Source organism: Arachis hypogaea, chromosome 19 (assembly GCF_003086295.3).
Source record: "Arachis hypogaea cultivar Tifrunner chromosome 19, arahy.Tifrunner.gnm2.J5K5, whole genome shotgun sequence".
NCBI classification, from domain to species: domain Eukaryota; kingdom Viridiplantae; phylum Streptophyta; class Magnoliopsida; order Fabales; family Fabaceae; genus Arachis; species Arachis hypogaea.
Window position 1 is genome coordinate 156153328 of NC_092054.1, and position 19427 is coordinate 156172754.

General features: G+C 35.6%; 1 protein-coding gene across 1 annotated transcript; it reads left to right on the forward strand.

Annotated features, from left to right (window-relative positions):
• The first annotated feature begins 1024 nt into the window (after positions 1-1024).
• On the forward strand, positions 1025-4670 carry LOC112776614 (amino-acid permease BAT1 homolog). The gene is made up of 7 exons (XM_025820823.3): positions 1025-1703; positions 1782-2042; positions 2791-3029; positions 3145-3326; positions 3466-3755; positions 3842-3971; positions 4057-4670. The coding sequence occupies exons 1-7, from the start codon at positions 1585-1587 to the stop codon at positions 4402-4404; spliced, it is 1569 nt and encodes a 522-aa protein (XP_025676608.1). The 5' UTR covers positions 1025-1584; the 3' UTR covers positions 4405-4670.
• The last annotated feature ends 14757 nt before the right edge of the window (positions 4671-19427 follow it).

A 19427-nucleotide genomic window follows, 5' to 3' on the forward strand; every position in this document is an offset into this window, starting at 1 on the left:
TTTAAATTCTCGACTTTTTTAAAACTTGAACCTAATTTATTCTATTTTAAAAATTCTCTCACGTGTATATTCGTATATGGGTTAAGTTAGTACAACAGAAATCACGTTTAATTTTTTCGTTAGATCAAACAGATTCAAGTAAATGCAGAAATCAATGTATCCAAATTTTGAGAAGGTAAAAAATTTAAGAGAAAGTATAGGGAGCCAATGACCTAAGCGTACAATGTGTACAGTGGAGGTTTAGGAAGTATTAGAGATATGACTATTAGTGTTACATTATCCTGTCAGGTTACGCTTTTGGGATGAGTGATTTTATGATATGGTATTAGAGTTCTAGATCCGAAAGGTTAAGAATTCGATCCTTGGTGAACCCCATCCCTAGTATTCGGATGGTTATTCTGGATAGTATGAATGATGTTCATTTTATTCATGGACCAAAGATTTAGCCCATTGTACACATTGTACGCTTAGGTCATTGACTCTCTAGCAGTATTCAAAATTTAAATGTATTTTTAAATTTTTAAAAACTTAAATGGCCATAAGTAAAAAAAAAAATATATATTGTACCATTTGCTGCTATGGCCTATGGGTCAACTTCTGGCTGCCCTTGTGGTTGTTGGGAATATGTTATCATCATATTATATTGTGTGTTGTCTTTGATCTTTTTTTCCTCCGGCCATTTTCTTATTGTTATTTGTCACATGTTCACAGCAAGTCAGCAATGGTGTTTTTTGTCAATGTGAAAGTTATTAACATCCACCGGCCGTCCACAACCCACATCATCATAACCATCATCTGATTTCAATATATCAATTAAAAAGTCAATTGTATGAAGTAATTTATAAAATTATATTTTAAAAAAATCAGATGCCTTATTAAACAAATGAAATAGTCACCAAAAAAAAAAAACAAATGAAACGAATTAATTTAGTTGGTGCAGCACATCTACTCGCTAATCAGTTACAACTTACAACATAACCAACACTAGCTTATATTACCGGAAGGCTGGATAACTAACTCTAGTAGTTAATACGTGTGAGGGACTCAAACTAAAAAAATGTATTAGTCGCATTATTATTCCCCTTCTTTCTCTACCATCCAACTTGCTGCACATTCGAATCGAATCACAGATGCAGAGCGGACAAGTAACTTGTTTTTGGTCAACGCGTGTGATTGAAGTATCATTGTGTGAGTGGGCCCTATCGGACACGGGTTTTGATTTGATACTTAACCAACTTGAGTTGGTCGAGTGGTCAACTCACCCGTCTGCTTAAACAAGTGTCGAGAGTTCGAATCCCGCCTTGTGCATGCAGCAACTTATTGGCCAGCGGCAGATCCTTAAATGAAAGTCAGATCTGCGACGAATTAGTCCTTGACCTGTCGGGTCGAGGAATACTGTAAATAACAAAAAAAAATTATGTAATAATTAACAACGTGGAATGTAGCTTAGTCAACAATAGATCCAAAGCTAAAGGATCCTCACAAAACAAGGGAGAATTTATAATTTTATACGCACCTTTTCTTTTCTTATTAATTTGCATGTCCCTTTAACTCAGACTCCTGTATTCTATCTGCAACAACAGCATGACACTCCCGTCACACGTGGCTCCCGATAATGGCGGAGGCGGTAGTGTTCCGCTTGATTCTGGACATGCCCGTCTTCAAGAGCTCGGTTACAAGCAAGAGCTCAAGCGTGACCTCTCGTAAGTGTTTTGGCTCATCTCATCTCATTTGCTCTTCAATTTTATTTTGCTTCTGATTAATAATGATTGAGTTTGCAGGGCGATTTCGAATTTTGCATTCTCGTTTGCAATTATATCGATTCTAACTGGAGTAACCACACTTTACAACAATGGCTTGAACTATGGTGGACCTGTTTCATTGGTCTACGGGTGGCTTATTGCTGGTGCTTTCACCATGTTTGTTGCTCTATCAATGGCTGAGATTTGTTCATCGTATCCAACTTCTGGTGGTCTCTACTATTGGAGTGCTAAGCTTGCTGGTCCATCATGGGCACCCTTTGCTTCTTGGATCACTGGTTGGTAAGTCAACCTTTTCCCCTTCTTTGCCTTTATATTTTTATTTGCAAATAGTATCCATCATGTGTTGATGTAATTAAATTCAAAGGAAGCTGCTTGTTTCTTTGTTTTGCAATTTGATGACACTATAATGATATTCTATTAGAGAAGAAGATACTCACATCCTAGAATCAAGATTTTCTATGTTCAATTTTCAAGTTCTACTTCTTCTGTATCACTGCTGAATCAAAAGGCCAATCAATTTGGAGTACATTTAAGCCATTTAACTATTCAGTAGTACAATCATAATCATATATTCATACCAGGAATGCTAGGGAACCAGCAACTTTTGTGATTTGTAACCATCAAGTAACCATCAATGATGGTTTTAATGGTGTGAGATTGGTGTGAGATTTCATCCAATGGCTCACTTTTCTTTACTGGTTACATGCTGGCCAGAATTTAACAAAGTTGCTGGCCCCCTAGACTTTTTCTATTCGATATTATCATGTTCAGTTATAGTCAATGAAATTTCTGCCGCTTTAATTTCCCTGTTTTCTTTATTACCCAATTTTTAACTGTAGTTTTGAAAGTCTACTGCATTTAACCACCATTCTATTGATTCTATAACATCTCTTATTTACAGTATGTAAATATCTAATTTTGTAACTTCCCCTCATGCCATACACTTGAAAACGAGGTTTAACGCTTAATCTACATCATATCATATAAGTATAATCACTAGTTAATTGCACTCTTACATTTGCTGCAGGTTCAATATTGCTGGTCAGTGGGCAGTGACAACAAGCGTAGATTTCTCACTAGCACAACTGATTCAGGTTATTGTACTCCTTAGTACTGGTGGCAAAAATGGTGGAGGATATGAAGCATCTAAATATGTAGTTATTGCTATCCATGGGGGAATTTTGCTCCTCCATGGCATCATAAACAGCCTTCCTATCTCATTATTATCATTCTTGGGACAATTGGCCGCTTTCTGGAATATTTTAGGTATAGAACAAGGACATACCTATTTGATCTTTATTTAATTTTTGAATGAATTGATTAGTTCTAAGTTCATTTCTCAGTTTTGAGTCTCTAATTTGGAACGGCTAAAAATTTGAAGGTGTTTTTGTGCTTATGATTCTGATTCCAACTGTTGCAACGGAAAGAGCTAGTGCCAAGTTTGTTTTCACTCATTTCAATGCTGATAATGGTGCTGGAATCAGTAGCAAACCCTATATATTTTTGCTGGGACTTCTGATGGCTCAATATACACTAACTGGATATGATGCATCAGCTCATATGGTAAATCTTTTCTACTATTTACAATGAATATACTTCCTCTTAAAACATTTCAGTTCTAATTTGCTCTTGATTTTCCACTGTGATTAAGAGTTTAGGACTAAGATCATTTCTTGTTTACACTTGTGTTTTCAATTTTCAGACAGAGGAAACCAAAAATGCTGATGAAAATGGACCAAAAGGAATTATCACAGCTGTTGCAATATCCATTATTGTTGGATTCGGTTACATACTAGGAATTACCTTTGCAGTTACTAACATCCCTTACCTGTTGAGTGAAGACAATGATGCTGGTGGATATGCCATTGCTCAAATATTTTATATGGCATTCAAGAAAAGATATGGCCATGGATTTGGGGGTATTATGTGCTTGGTGATTATTGCTATTGCCATATTTTTCTGTGGTATGAGTTCAGTTACCAGCAACTCAAGGTAACTAACTAACTAACCAATGCGTTTGGGATTAGTGTTTCATTCATTAGCTACTTGCAAATTTACAATGCATGAAATTTTTGTAGGATGACTTATGCTTTCTCAAGAGATGGAGCCATGCCATTTTCATCATTGTGGCATAAAGTTAATAAGCAGGATGTCCCTATAAATGCAGTTTGGCTTTCTGTTGTTATAGCATTTTGCATGGCCCTAACGGTATGTATTGAATTCTGTTACCTGGTATTATTTTTAATTGATTTTATGTCTTTTTATAACAAAATGTAATTTCTGTGTATTGCAGTCTTTGGGGAGTTTGGTAGCATTTGAGGCCATGGTGTCCATAGCAACAATTGGTCTCTACATAGCATATGCACTCCCAATATTCTTCAGGGTGACACTGGCAGCAAAGTACTTTGTGCCTGGGCCTTTCAATTTGGGCCGTTTTGGGCTCGTTGTGGGCTGGGTTGCAGTTCTATGGGTTTTGACAATCTCAGTACTCTTCTCACTGCCTGTTTCCTACCCAATAACCATAAAGACACTTAACTACACACCTGTGGCCGTTGGATGTTTGCTAATTTTAGTAGTTTCTTATTGGATAATCAGTGGTAGGCATTGGTTTAAAGGCCCTGTAACCAACCTCAAATACTAAAGTTTAGTGATTTAATGATGAATGAATAGTGCAGTATAGAGCCGAGGTTATTTGTGAAAATTATTGCAATATTTTGTTAAGGTTAAAGAGAGGTGATTCCTATCCATAGGTTAGAACAATTGTAACATTATTCTAGAAAATATCTTAGAGGAATTTTAATTGATTTATATTTTCTTTGTAATTTAAATAAACGAAGATGTTTTTGCTGTATAATTTGTTAAGAAACACTCCATGCTACCTTGAAATGAGGTGGTTTCTGGTTTCTACTTTCTAGCATTCCGAAGAACAAGGGAAGGCATCAGTGGTCTTATCTTAATTCAAAGATGAGAAGGAAGTTTCTCCAAGAAATGGTGTCCCAATCTGTGTCCCTTGAACGCATGTTTGATTATAATCCTTAACAAGCAAGAGAATTAGTGAAGATTGATTAGCAGCTGGATTAAACATATAACAGGACCCAATGCAGTTGCTACAACATATCAGAATAAGTTGCAAGTAGTGAAGAAAATCAAGGGCCAAACAATCCATTGCAAAGTTCATGATTCAAGGAAAATATTTTCTTCCATGTGTCCCCCAAGGAATTTTTTTATTTAAATATTTTAGAATTATAAAATCTTGAATTTAAAATTTAGATGGATATAATTAAAATTAACGACTTAGTTTAATCTAATACAAATAAACATATTCACATTATTTTTTGTTTCAGGAGTGCTAGGGGTCAGTAAATTTTGTGTTTTGTAACCATCAATTGACTATCAATAGTCTTTTTAATGGTATGAGATTACATCCAATAGTGGGAGATCACTCACTTTTCTCTTGATGGTTAAGTGTTGACCACAAAACACAAAAATTGCTGGCCTCTAAACTTTTTTTTTTTTTTTTTTTTTACTTGTAACACTTCTATGTATCCGAACTCTATGTTTAATTGTTTTTTAACCTATGTAATGGCCGTGTAAAAATTATAGGTACACTCAACAATATACATATTGGTAAATAAAATATTTATTTTGTTTATATAAAAAAAAGGAATGCTAAGGAACCAACAAATTTTGTGATTTATAGCCATCAATTAGCTTATCAGATCTTAATAAAAATACTTGACTCCTAGATTTTTTTAAAAAAAACTCCCCCCTCCCCCAAAATTGTGTAAGGATTTTAGAATATTATTTATGGATTACTTTTTCCAAAAGTAGCCTATCTTTGTTGTTTATTTATTTATGAGTAAAGTGATCATTAAGCCTTGAAGATTTTAATTTTGGACTAATTAGCCTTTAAAAAAAATATCAATTGGTCTTTTAAGATAGTCAACCATGGACACATGATGTTTTTCTATCAATTTATTAACTAAAATTTAACGGTAATATTTATATGTACTGTTAATTACTCTGACATGTCTATCTATGAAAGATAATCATGTAGATAACAACTTTTGGAGCGAAATTTTATTTGTTTTGATAGAATTTATAATAAAAAGAGAGCCATTGGTAAAAAGGTATATGAAAACTCAAAAGATAATAAATGTTTCACTGTCCAAAATTACATCATTTTTATGCTCATGTGACAGTAACAAAACATACACCATTATAAATAACAAAATACATTGATAATTTTATTTCGTTTCGTATTATTCATTGACAGAAGGACATTGATGAGTTTGGAAAACTCTAAATTAATATGTGTGATGACTAAACATTATTAAAATTAATTAATTGCAAAATTATTTGATCTGAATTTTTATTCAATACATTGATGATTATAATTTTGCTGCAGGTTTAATCATGGGCCGGAAATAAATGTATTGTGCTAAGCCCAATTTACACTCAGCCTTGGTTTTAATAACAAAAATAAATGTGGCTGTTTTAATGTTACTTGGGCCCAAATAATTTTCTGATCTAAGCCCAAGTGGGTTACATGCTTTCCACTTGCTTTATGCATGTTCCAAATTTTATCAGGAAAGCAAATGTTATTAATGGGCCAAGATCAAATATTGTTGCTACCAAGCCCAATGTTGATGAATGTTTCCATGCCTTATTCGAATCCATGAAGCAAATGAAATGCCTAAATGCTTCCAACGGATTCCACTTCATTATTTTGAAGGATTTCAAATGTAATTAATACATTGGAAACATAAGAAAGAGAGAGAAGATTGATTTGATGGTTATTATGACACTACACGCTACTCAACAAAGGGAAGTGGGAAACTTGAATTAACTTTTACATTCTCTCTCTTTGTTCATTGATTATTGTTCAAACCCATTGAATATTTTCTCTTTCTTCTCTCTCACAACTCTTTCTCTCTTCGGTCTTTACTCAGAAAATATTGGCAGCCATGGAAGCAAAAGTAAGCTACCGAGATGAAGAGAAAGCAAGCCTAAAGACCATCACAATGATGGCAAGAAAACATACTAAAATAAAAATGAGCTGTGGCTAAGATATTCACCAAATGTGGTTAGATTTGGTGAGGTTATCTTGAGTCTTTCATGCTCAAAATGGAAGAAGAAGATTCGGCCAGCTAGAGGAGATTCTTGAAGCATGGCTTGTCTTCGATTCTGCTCAACCACCACAGGAAGTAGCTAGAGTGGCGAAGTGATGGTTGAAGGCAGAGATTGAAGCAGATGAAGTCATCATCATCATGAAGCATCAAGGGCCAGAATTCCATCTTGGAGAGCAAGCCAAGGATGGAGAGCTCGGATTGATGAAGGGTGATGATCAAGAAAGGACTAGAGGTAATTGCATGTTGGTTAATGCATGGTTATCTCTTCTCTCTCTATGTGGCCGAACCGGTTTGTTGAAGGAGGAAGAAGTTGGTTCAGTTTTGGCTTCAATAAGTGGAGGCTCCCCTCTTCTATATTAAGGGTGGACAGCCATTGTTTGAAGCAAGGAGAAAAATTGAGAGTGCAAGGCACAGAGTTCTCAGAGCTACCTGAGCTAACAGTTTTCTCTTCTCCTTCAATGTATTCAGTTTTGTATTTTTCTGTTTAATTTTGTCATGTCTTGAGTCTCATGGTAAAAGGCAAACAGTGAGGTTTGTAATGAAAAAGCCATAGAGCGGAAAAAGGCAGAGAGTGCAAAATTAAAAGAAAAAGCCATAGGTGTCTTAGAGTTCCTTTGTTCATCTATGTTGTGTTTCATGATTCTGTGGGAATCCCCTTGTAAGTTGGGTTAGCACTTTACAAGTTGTAATCTGTTTGATTATAGTGAAATTCCATCATTGTTGTGATGGAGACTGGATGTAGGCTGCACTGCACTTAGCAGCCGAACCAGGATATATCTTGGTGTGATTTTCTTCCTCTCCTACTTCATTTCTGTTTTCTACTGCACAGGAGCAAAAACAAAAAATGTCTCGTGCCAAGTGACGAGACAAAATGAAAATGTCTCGTGGCTAGGGACGAGCTAAAAACAGAAAAGTCTCCTCTGAATCCAGCAAGTGTTAGCAAAAAAAAAGGGGCTAAGATTCAACCCCCCCTTCTCTTAGCCACTGAAACCATCAATTGGTATCAGAGCTTGGTCTCAAAGAGATCAAGCTTTGCAGCTTGGAGTAAAGATCCTCATGGCAGAAAACAGTGGCGCAAATGTGGTGTCTTATAATCTAACTGAAGGACAATCAAGCAACAGACCCCCTCTTTTCAATGGGAAAAACTATACCTATTGGAAGGAGAGGATGAAGATATTCGTACAAGCAGTGGATTACAGACTTTGGAAGATTATCCTCGAAGGGCCTAAATTTCCAACTACCACAAGTGCAGAAGGAGTTGTTTCTATCAAACCAGAAGCAAGATGGACCGAGGAAGATAGGAAGAAGGTAGAGTTAAATGCCAAGGCAATAAATCTGCTCAATTGTGCTATCAGCTTTGAGGAGTACCGACGGGTATCAAGATGCACAACGGCAAAGGAAATCTGGGACAAATTGCAAATCACCCATGAAGGAACCACCATTGTCAAGAAGACTCGGGCAGATATGCTAAACAGAGAATATGAAACGTTTGCAATGAAGGAAGGAGAGTCCATTGATGAACTCTTTGAACGTTTCAATGCTATCATTGTTGGCTTAGATGCTCTGGGAATTACACATTCTGATTCTGTGCTAGTGAGAAGAGTGTTGAGATGTCTCACAAAAGAGTGGGAGACTAAAGCTTTAATTATTTCTGAGAGTAGTAGCCTAGACTCCATAACACTTGATGATTTGAGAGGAAATCTTCTTGCTTTTGAAAATACCTATTTGAAAAAAGATACAAAAAAGAAAGGAATTGCATTTTCTTCTGTGACTAACCCCCTGGATGATGAATCCAGTGATAACTCTTCTGAAAATGAGTTTGTTTTATTTGCAAAAAAATTCAGGAAAATGGCTAAGCTCAGAGGCAAAGGCAGCAGCACAAGGAAAGTGAAGAAAGACCTCAGCAAGGTAACTTGCTACAATTGCAAGGAAATGGGGCATTTCAAATCTGATTGTCCCAAGCTGAAGAAGGAGGAAAAGCCAAAAAGAGGAAAGAAGAAAGGACTGATGGCCACATGGGAAGACTTGGAGAATGATTCTGATGATGATGATGAAGAAACCGAGACCAAGTCACAAACATGTCTCATGGCAGACCACATAGATCAGGTAGTCTTTCATAACCCTAACACTGAAGATCTCCATCTTATGATAGACCACCTTTCTGAAAAAATAAGATGTTTTCTGCTGGAAAATCAAGAACTTGAACAGCAAATTACCATTCTTAAGGCCGAAAACAGTTTTCTAAAAGAAAAAGTGAGAGAGGCCGAAACTGCTTGTGATCTTGTTGAAGAAAATAAGCAGTTAAGAGCCCAAGTTAGGAGCTGTGAAAGTAACCATTGTGTTCTTGCATATGTGGACTGTTTTAAACAAAATGAAGAGTTGCTTAAAAAGGTTAAAAGACTTGAGGAAGACTTAGCCAAATTTACACAAAGTTCTGAAAGTTTAAATCACATCTTGGCTAGTCAAAAACCTCTTTATGATAAGGCTGGGTTGGGGTTTCATAAATCTGAAAATTCACATTTTGAAAATATTGCTTCATCTTCTAATGACATAAGATTTCAAGATCCCACCTACTTTAACAAAAAGGCAACTCCAAGATTTTGTAGACTATGCAATCGGAATGGACACTTTCCCATTCAATGCTTTTTCGGTGAAAGAATGGTTGGTAACAAGGTTTATAAAATTGTTTTTGATTACAATGGCTTAGGACATAGAAGATGGTTTAACGTAAAAGGATCCAAAAAGATTTGGATACCTAAGGTTACTTAAGCATTGTTTTGTAGGTGTGCCTAGCATCCCAAAGGAAAGAAAATGTGTGGTATATGGACAGCGGATGCTCTAGGCATATGACCGGAAAGGCAACCTTCTTCATAAAGCTTGATGACTATGATGGAGGACTTGTCACTTTCGGTGATGATGCAAAAGGAAAAATTGTGGCTGTTGGGAAAGTTGGTAAAAACTTTTCTTCTTGTATAAATGATGTTCTCCTTGTACATGGCTTGAAACATAATTTGCTTAGTGTTAGTCAACTTTGTGATTTGGGTTTTGAAGTTATCTTTAAGAAATCTGTTTGTTTAGTTGTGTGTGAAAAAACTGGGAATGTTCTTCTTGAAGCTAAAAGATGTAACAATGTGTATGGATTAACTCTTGAGGATTTAAAGGAACAAAATGTAACATGCTTCACATCTTTTGAATCTGAAAAATGGCTTTGGCATAGAAAGTTGGGACATGCTAGCATGTATCAAATTTCTAAGTTAGTCAAAAGAAATTTGGTTAGAGGAATCCCAAACATCAAGTTTGATAAGGATCTTACTTGTGACGCTTGTCAATTAGGCAAACAAGTAAAATCCTCTTTTAAATCAAAAGATGGAATCTCAACCAAAAGGCCATTGGAAATGTTACATATTGATCTTTTTGGTCCTACTAGAACTCAAAGCTTAGGAGGTAAACATTATGGTCTTGTGGTGGTAGATGATTATTCTAGATTTGGTTGGGTACTTTTCCTTGCTCATAAGAATGATGCTTTTCATGCTTTTTCCACCCTTTGTAAGAAAATTCAAAATGAAAAGGATTTGAAAATTGCCCATTTAAGAAGTGATCATGGAAGAGAATTTGAAAATCAAGATTTTGAAAAATTCTGTGATGACTTAGGGATTTCTCATAACTTTTCATGTCCTAGAACCCCCCAACAAAATGGGGTAGTTGAAAGAAGGAATAGAAGCCTTCAAGAAATGACTAGGGCTATGTTATGTGAGAGTGAAATTCCTAAATTCCTATGGGCTGAGGCTGTGAACACAGCATGTTATATTTTGAATAGAACAATCATTAGAAAAGGGTTAAAGAAAACACCTTATGAGTTATGGAAAGGAACCCCTCCAAATCTTAAGTACTTTCATATTTTTGGATGCAAATGCTTTGTGCTTAATAATAAAGAAAACCTTGGAAAATTTGATCCAAAATCATATGAAGGAATGTTTGTTGGATATTCCACCACAAGCAAGGCCTATAGAGTTTATCTCAAGGAGCATAGGACAATAGAGGAATCCATACATGTTACTTTTTGTGATTCTAACTTAGTTCCCAGTATTGTGAAGGATATTGATTCAGATTGTGAAGAGGCTGCAACAAGTAAAGAAAATCCCAAATCTGTACAAAATGAAGAATCTGTCAGCCCGGTTTTATCTCGTCAGATTGTAGGAGAAACTTCCAATTTATCTCCTGAGCAGACACGAGAAACTGAAACAGTGAGACCACCAGAAGTTCATCAAAGTTCAACACCTGGCCGAAAACCTAGAGAATGGAAGTCTATGAGGGGTTATCCTCATGACTTCATCATTGGTGATCCCTCTCATGGTGTAACAACAAGATCCTCCACCAAAAGGCAAACCGAACCTAGCAACTTAGCTCTCTTGTCACAAATGGAGCCCAACAATGTCAAACAAGCTCTTGAAGATCCATCATGGGTCAAAGCCATGCAAGAGGAGCTAGCTCAATTTGACAAGAATGAGGTTTGGACATTAGTACCTTATTCGGATGGTATGAAGGTAACGGGTACTAAGTGGGTCTTTAAAAATAAACTTGGTGAGGATGGACAAGTTGTTCGTAACAAGGCTAGATTAGTGGCCCAAGGTTACGATCAAGAAGAGGGTATAGATTTTGATGAGTCTTTTGCTCCGGTAGCTAGAATGGAAGCAATTCGGTTGCTTCTTGCCTATGCCGCCCATAAAGGTTTCAAAATGTTTCAAATGGATGTTAAGTGTGCTTTCCTTAATGGCTTTATTGATAGAGAAGTGTATGTGGCACAACCCCCCGGTTTTGAACATAAAGAGTTTCCAAATCATGTTCTTAAATTATCTAAGGCTCTTTATGGGCTTAGACAAGCTCCAAGAGCTTGGTATGAAAGGCTTAGTGCCTTCTTGTTGGAAAATCAATTTCAAAGGGGTACCACCGACACTACTTTATTTATTAAAGCATCTAATGATGACATACTTCTTGTTCAAGTTTATGTTGATGACATTGTATTTGGATCGGCCAACATTTCCTTGTGTGAAGAGTTTGGAAAACTCATGACTAGTGAGTTTGAAATGAGTTTAATGGGAGAGCTTACCTTCTTTCTTGGCCTCCAAATTAAACAAACTCCTAGTGGTACTTTTATTTACCAAGGAAAGTATGCAAAAGAACTTATCAAAAAGTTTGGCCTAGAAAATTCCAAAGCAATGAGTACACCAATGCATCCCAACACAAAACTTGAAAAGGATGATGATGGTCAAGATGTGGATGAAACAAGGTATAGAGGAATGATAGGTTCACTCATGTACCTTACCTCCTCTAGACCAGATATTGTTCAAAGTGTGGGTGTATGTTCAAGATTTCAATCTCACCCAAAAGAATCCCATCTTACGGCTGTTAAACGCATCATTAGATACATTAAGGGAACTTGTGATTATGGCTTGTGGTATCCTAAATCTGATGAATTTTGTGCAGTAGGGTTTTGTGATGCAGATTATGCGGGAGATAGAGTGGATAGAAGAAGCACGTCAGGCATGTGTTGCTTCCTTGGAAGCTCTCTCAACATGTGGTCAAGCAAGAAACAAGCCACAGTGGCTTTATCCACCGCTGAAGCAGAATATATTTCCGCATCTGCATGTTGCACTCAATTAATTTGGTTAAAAACACAATTGGAAGATTACAAATTAAAAATCAATAGTATACCCCTATTTTGTGATAATATGAGTGCAATAAATATTTCAAAAAATCCTGTTTTGCACTCAAGAACTAAGCACATTGAGATAAAATATCATTTTATTAGGGAACATGTGCAAAAGGGTACTATTGATATTCAATTTGTAAAATCAGAAGACCAAATTGCTGATATTTTTACAAAACCCCTCTGTGAAGACAGATTCTGCACCTTGAGAAAAAGATTGGGAATGTTTGATTTAAGTTTTATTGAAAATTTGTGAATATTTGATTCTGTTCAGTTTTGTCTCGTAGGTTTGGACGAGATAAAAAACGCAAGCTTGATGGAGGAGCTCTGTTCAGGGGGAGGCAACACAAATTTAAATTCTTCTGGGCCCCACCTAATAAATTCTGACCCCACCATGGCAGTTTAGTTAGTTATTCCTTCCTTGAAAAAATAAAATCACAAAATTTTTTAGATTGTCTTTTCAAATCTAGTTGGAAGATACATGTTATCAAATCATATCTTCTCCTTCCAACTAAATCCCTTGATTCAAGGAAAAACTCCCTCTTTATCACTTTTTGAAACTCCCATTTGGATAATAACCGTGCCATTATGGTCATTAACCTCCCATCATCTCTCTCCAATCCTCATTTATTGCACCTCTAACCTCCTTCCATCCTCCTCTCATTCGGCCATCACCCCTTCATATTCAACCCCTCATTCATCCACCATGAAAAAGAAAACCGCTGTTAGGCGAAGTAGCCGAACCCCCATTCCAAAAAACCCACCTTTCTCATCACCTCCAACCCATACACATATCCATCTCCATTCTACCTCATCCTCTTCTCAGTCACCACCCTCCAAGAAAACCGAAACCATGCGCCGAAAGGTTATTGCTCAGAAAACCTCAGGGAGAGGCAAGACAGGGAAGAACAAGCAACCAAATGTTGAAGAAGATGAAGAAGCATCTCAGACTACTCCACCTCCATCACCACCAAAAAGATCTACCTCTCATGCGAAAAGCTCTCACAAGAAACAGAAAACCTTTACTCTGCATGACACAAGCGAACCTCCCAATCTGGAATCTCTAGAGTTCAAAAACAAATTCCACAAAACTCATTCACATTTTGATCCTTCCCGCTTCCACTCATGTGCCTTCTATGAATTTCACAAAGACGTTCTTCTGCAGCGCAATCTCTGCCCCTCTTACTTGGTGAACCTTCCAAATCTTGCCACCAAAGGAATGAACTTTTCGTCTTTGTTTGATGCTCTGAAATGGACTCCTCTGACTCACATTCAGAAATTGGTATACCCGGGGCTGGTCCGGGAATTTTATGCAAACATGCGCCTGATTGGTGGGTCAATCCACTCTTATGTCAAGCGTGTTTACATAACCCTCACTCCTCAAACCATTGGTGCTGCCCTTGGGTATGAAGATGAGGGACCAAAGGTTTATATGGTTGATAAATGGGATGATCAAGTGGGAGTTACTCAACAAACTGTAATGCAACACATCTGTGCCAACCTGTCCGGGCTTGATGGATTAATCCCAACTCACAAATCCCTCGGCCCAGAGAACTCTCTGTTACACCGTATCATCACTCATATCATCACTCCTCAAAGTGGTTCTCATCATAGAGTAACAGTTTCTGACTCTATCATCCTCTTTGCTCTTATTACTTCCACTCCAATTTCATTTGCTTATATTATGACACGTCATATGTGGGAAGCAGTAAGAAGCACAAAAAAGGCTAATCTTCCTTATGGCATGTTTCTTACATGTATATTTGAATATTTTAAGGTTGATTTGTCTAATGAATCTGTTGAGAACAAAGTGTCACAGATTAAAGGAGGAGGAGTTTCGAACAAGAAAAGCAAGAAATCTGTTGCCTCCGAACCCTCTCTAAGCGATTTGGAAAGCCACCCTGAACCCTCAAAGGTGTCGGCATCCATCAGGGAGACTCTCAGTGAATTCCGCAATATGTCCAAATTAATGCTTAAGTCAAGCAAGGCTGCCCGGAAACTGGCGTATGCAAATGAGAAAGCCTGGAGGAAGTGCTATGAAAGGGTCGGTTTCATGATTCAAACCTTTGATGATGAAATGGGAACAGGAGATTCTGAAGATGATTCTGGTTCTGAGTTCAATGTTTCTGATGATTAGTGACTATTCCTCTACTTTTATTTGATATTGGCAACAATAGGCTCAATCCTTCTTTTGTTTTTTGTAAAGGCATGACTTGATACTCCCTGCCGTATGATACTCTGAACAATTACTGCTTTGTTACAAATATTATGTATTGCTCATGTCTCTTGTTGCAGGTTTTTATGCCCCTTGATGCCAAAAGGGGGAGGAAATTTAGATTCCAAAATTGAAATTGGAATAAAACAGGGGCTGAAAAACAGGGGATAACAGGGGCTGAAAAACAGGGGATAAGGGTTGAAATTTTCAAATTGAAAATTCATGATTACCCTTATTCAAAGAAAGCATGTTTCTATTATATTTCCTGCTGTATGTACTGCATTTGGCATTTGGTTTACTATGATGTTTGATATATTGATGCCTGGCTGATGGTTCATCTTTGATAAACCTGTTGGTTTGAAAATTTACATTTGGCAGTTCCTTTAAGCTGTGTTATTTAACAACTGCCATGTTTTGATGTGCTAATATGTGTTTCAAAAATATTTTCCTTATTTTGAATGACATTGCTCTGATATCTGGACTGGAAAATATTTGGAAATTTTCTGAACAACACTGGTTTGTGTTCTGTTGATATGTGTATGTTTGAGCAGTAAATCAGTTTATGATATCAAAAGAGATTTGATTATCAATTAAAACTGCTCATAAATCAAGCATTTAGCATCTTAAAATGTGCTAAATAACATTGTCATTAGAAGCTTGATTAAAGTGTTACAGGTTAGTGCTTCCCTTGGTAAAAACAGCATATATTAAGGGGGAGCAATGTGACAATTTGAAAGGGGGAGAAATACAAATTTAAAGGGAGTACTCTTACTTAATTTTAAATTTCTTTCCATTTCAATTTTAATATTGTTTGTCATCAAGGGGGAGATTGATGAGTTTGGAAAACTCTAAATTAATATGTGTGATGACTAAACATTATTAAAATTAATTAATTGCAAAATTATTTGATCTGAATTTTTATTCAATACATTGATGATTATAATTTTGCTGCAGGTTTAATCATGGGCCGGAAATAAATGTATTGTGCTAAGCCCAATTTACACTCAGCCTTGGTTTTAATAACAAAAATAAATGTGGCTGTTTTAATGTTACTTGGGCCCAAATAATTTTCTGATCTAAGCCCAAGTGGGTTACATGCTTTCCACTTGCTTTATGCATGTTCCAAATTTTATCAGGAAAGCAAATGTTATTAATGGGCCAAGATCAAATATTGTTGCTACCAAGCCCAATGTTGATGAATGTTTCCATGCCTTATTCGAATCCATGAAGCAAATGAAATGCCTAAATGCTTCCAACGGATTCCACTTCATTATTTTGAAGGATTTCAAATGTAATTAATACATTGGAAACATAAGAAAGAGAGAGAAGATTGATTTGATGGTTATTATGACACTACACGCTACTCAACAAAGGGAAGTGGGAAACTTGAATTAACTTTTACATTCTCTCTCTTTGTTCATTGATTATTGTTCAAACCCATTGAATATTTTCTCTTTCTTCTCTCTCACAACTCTTTCTCTCTTCGGTCTTTACTCAGAAAATATTGGCAGCCATGGAAGCAAAAGTAAGCTACCGAGATGAAGAGAAAGCAAGCCTAAAGACCATCACAATGATGGCAAGAAAACATACTAAAATAAAAATGAGCTGTGGCTAAGATATTCACCAAATGTGGTTAGATTTGGTGAGGTTATCTTGAGTCTTTCATGCTCAAAATGGAAGAAGAAGATTCGGCCAGCTAGAGGAGATTCTTGAAGCATGGCTTGTCTTCGATTCTGCTCAACCACCACAGGAAGTAGCTAGAGTGGCGAAGTGATGGTTGAAGGCAGAGATTGAAGCAGATGAAGTCATCATCATCATGAAGCATCAAGGGCCAGAATTCCATCTTGGAGAGCAAGCCAAGGATGGAGAGCTCGGATTGATGAAGGGTGATGATCAAGAAAGGACTAGAGGTAATTGCATGTTGGTTAATGCATGGTTATCTCTTCTCTCTCTATGTGGCCGAACCGGTTTGTTGAAGGAGGAAGAAGTTGGTTCAGTTTTGGCTTCAATAAGTGGAGGCTCCCCTCTTCTATATTAAGGGTGGACAGCCATTGTTTGAAGCAAGGAGAAAAATTGAGAGTGCAAGGCACAGAGTTCTCAGAGCTACCTGAGCTAACAGTTTTCTCTTCTCCTTCAATGTATTCAGTTTTGTATTTTTCTGTTTAATTTTGTCATGTCTTGAGTCTCATGGTAAAAGGCAAACAGTGAGGTTTGTAATGAAAAAGCCATAGAGCGGAAAAAGGCAGAGAGTGCAAAATTAAAAGAAAAAGCCATAGGTGTCTTAGAGTTCCTTTGTTCATCTATGTTGTGTTTCATGATTCTGTGGGAATCCCCTTGTAAGTTGGGTTAGCACTTTACAAGTTGTAATCTGTTTGATTATAGTGAAATTCCATCATTGTTGTGATGGAGACTGGATGTAGGCTGCACTGCACTTAGCAGCCGAACCAGGATATATCTTGGTGTGATTTTCTTCCTCTCCTACTTCATTTCTGTTTTCTACTGCACAGGAGCAAAAACAAAAAATGTCTCGTGCCAAGTGACGAGACAAAATGAAAATGTCTCGTGGCTAGGGACGAGCTAAAAACAGAAAAGTCTCCTCTGAATCCAGCAAGTGTTAGCAAAAAAAAAGGGGCTAAGATTCAACCCCCCCTCTCTTAGCCACTGAAACCATCAGACATACATATCCACCGTTTGTTATCTTAAAGAACCTAATTGATACTTTTTTTTTCAAAGACTAATTAGTCCAAAATTAACACATTTTCAAAAATCTAATTATCACTTCACTTTTTATTTATTATTGGTTTTGTTAACAACAATGAGATTTTAATATAGGATCTCATGCATATCACTTAAATATTTTTTTACTAGAAAACTCAAAGTCACTTATCCAAATCAAACTCTAATTATATAAAAATTTAAAAATATTACACATAATTTTTTTTTAAATAAAATCTAACCAAGTTAAATAATAAAAATTAGATAAACAGGTAAATAAGAGTGATGAGAATAATTTTTATTAATATTAGACTAATTTTTTTTTTTACCAAAGATATGAGACTCGAACCCGCAACCTCTTAATTGAGTATGGAGAGACTATGTCATTTAAGCTATTACTCATTGACAATATTAGACTAACTTAACTGACAAAAAAAAAAACTGTACATATAATATTAGAGTAATGTTACACATTTAAGTCTTTTTATAAACTAAATCTAATCAAGTTAAATAATAAGATTTGGAGTAATATTATCCATAATTAATTTTTATTAATATTAAACCATATTAGTTAAACTTAATTAATAAAAACACTTGAATGTGTAGCATTATTCATAATTATTATTCTAAAAATTTATCATTTACTAATACATTTATTCAAGCCTATCCCTAATAAACTTTAGTTATATTCATTTTAAACCTTACATTCACTTTAAAGATATCATAACCAATCTTATTTATTGTAACTTAACTTTATTTTTCAGTAATTTTATAAGAAATTTAATTTTGGTACATTTAGAATCTAATATTTTTATCACATGATCGTTCAATCAAATCCAATTTATTTGCTAATGATCATTTATTTAAATAGATGATATAAAAATAATTTTATTAATTCTTGTGTTGATGTTTTTTTATAAAATAAAATATTTCTAAACGTTAATTATAAATTATAAATTTAATTAATTTTAATACATTGAAATATTGAACTATTCTGAGATATTTGTAGATGATTTTTTAAATAATAAATTTAAAAATTAGTTAAATTTTTTATGTAACAATCCATTATTAATTATAAACTATAGTTTAAACTTTGGTATTGGTTCAATTTTTTGATTGAGCAATGTGAATCTTTGAAAAAGGAACTATTTTAAATAAAGGTGGAAACCAGCTAGGGGTGAGCACGGGTAGTGGGTACTTGATTACCTATCCAAACTCGAATCGAACTAATTAAATTGGTTCTGAAACCAACGGGTAATTGAGTCCAACGCGAACCAAACCAATGGCCTTTGTTAGTGATTGGTTCGGCTATCGATTCTGGGGGTGCAGAATCCGAACCAACCTGTAAATCCGATCATATATTAATTAAATAAAAAAATAAAAAAAATATATATGATTTTTAGTGACTTTTAGTGAGATTATTCACTATTAATATGTTTGGCTTTTAATGAGTTTAGTTTTTAATGTATTTGGTGTTTAACATGTTTAGATTATTTATATTAATGTTACATGTTTATTGTACTTGTTGAATTTTTAAGATAAAAATTTGATTTTTTTATAAATTTCAAAGTCATCAGGTACCCAATTATCCGAACCGAACCAATCCGTTCTTAATCGGTTTGGTTTGGTTCGGATACATACACAAAAAAAATACAAATCCAAACCAAACCGAACCAATTATATTTTGATCAGTTCAATTCTAATTTCACCTTGAACCCGAACCAAACCGACCCGTGCTCACCCCTAAACTCAGCTGCAGCCGACTTCACATGAAGTTGATAATTGAGAGCTATTAGATGTTTAACTGATTTGACTAAATCTTTATCTATATCTAACGATATCAACTTCACGTGAAGTAGACTGTACTTGAGTTTTCACCATAAATAAAATATGTT

Coding starts and splice junctions, on each gene's coding strand:
- LOC112776614 (XM_025820823.3), top strand. CDS start 1,585: ATGACACTCCCGTCACACGTGGCTCCCGATAATGGCGGAGGCGGTAGT. Junction 2,043..2,790: donor GCTTCTTGGATCACTGGTTG/GTAAGTCAACCT, acceptor CATTTGCTGCAG/GTTCAATATTGCTGGTCAGT. Junction 3,030..3,144: donor CGCTTTCTGGAATATTTTAG/GTATAGAACAAG, acceptor AAAAATTTGAAG/GTGTTTTTGTGCTTATGATT.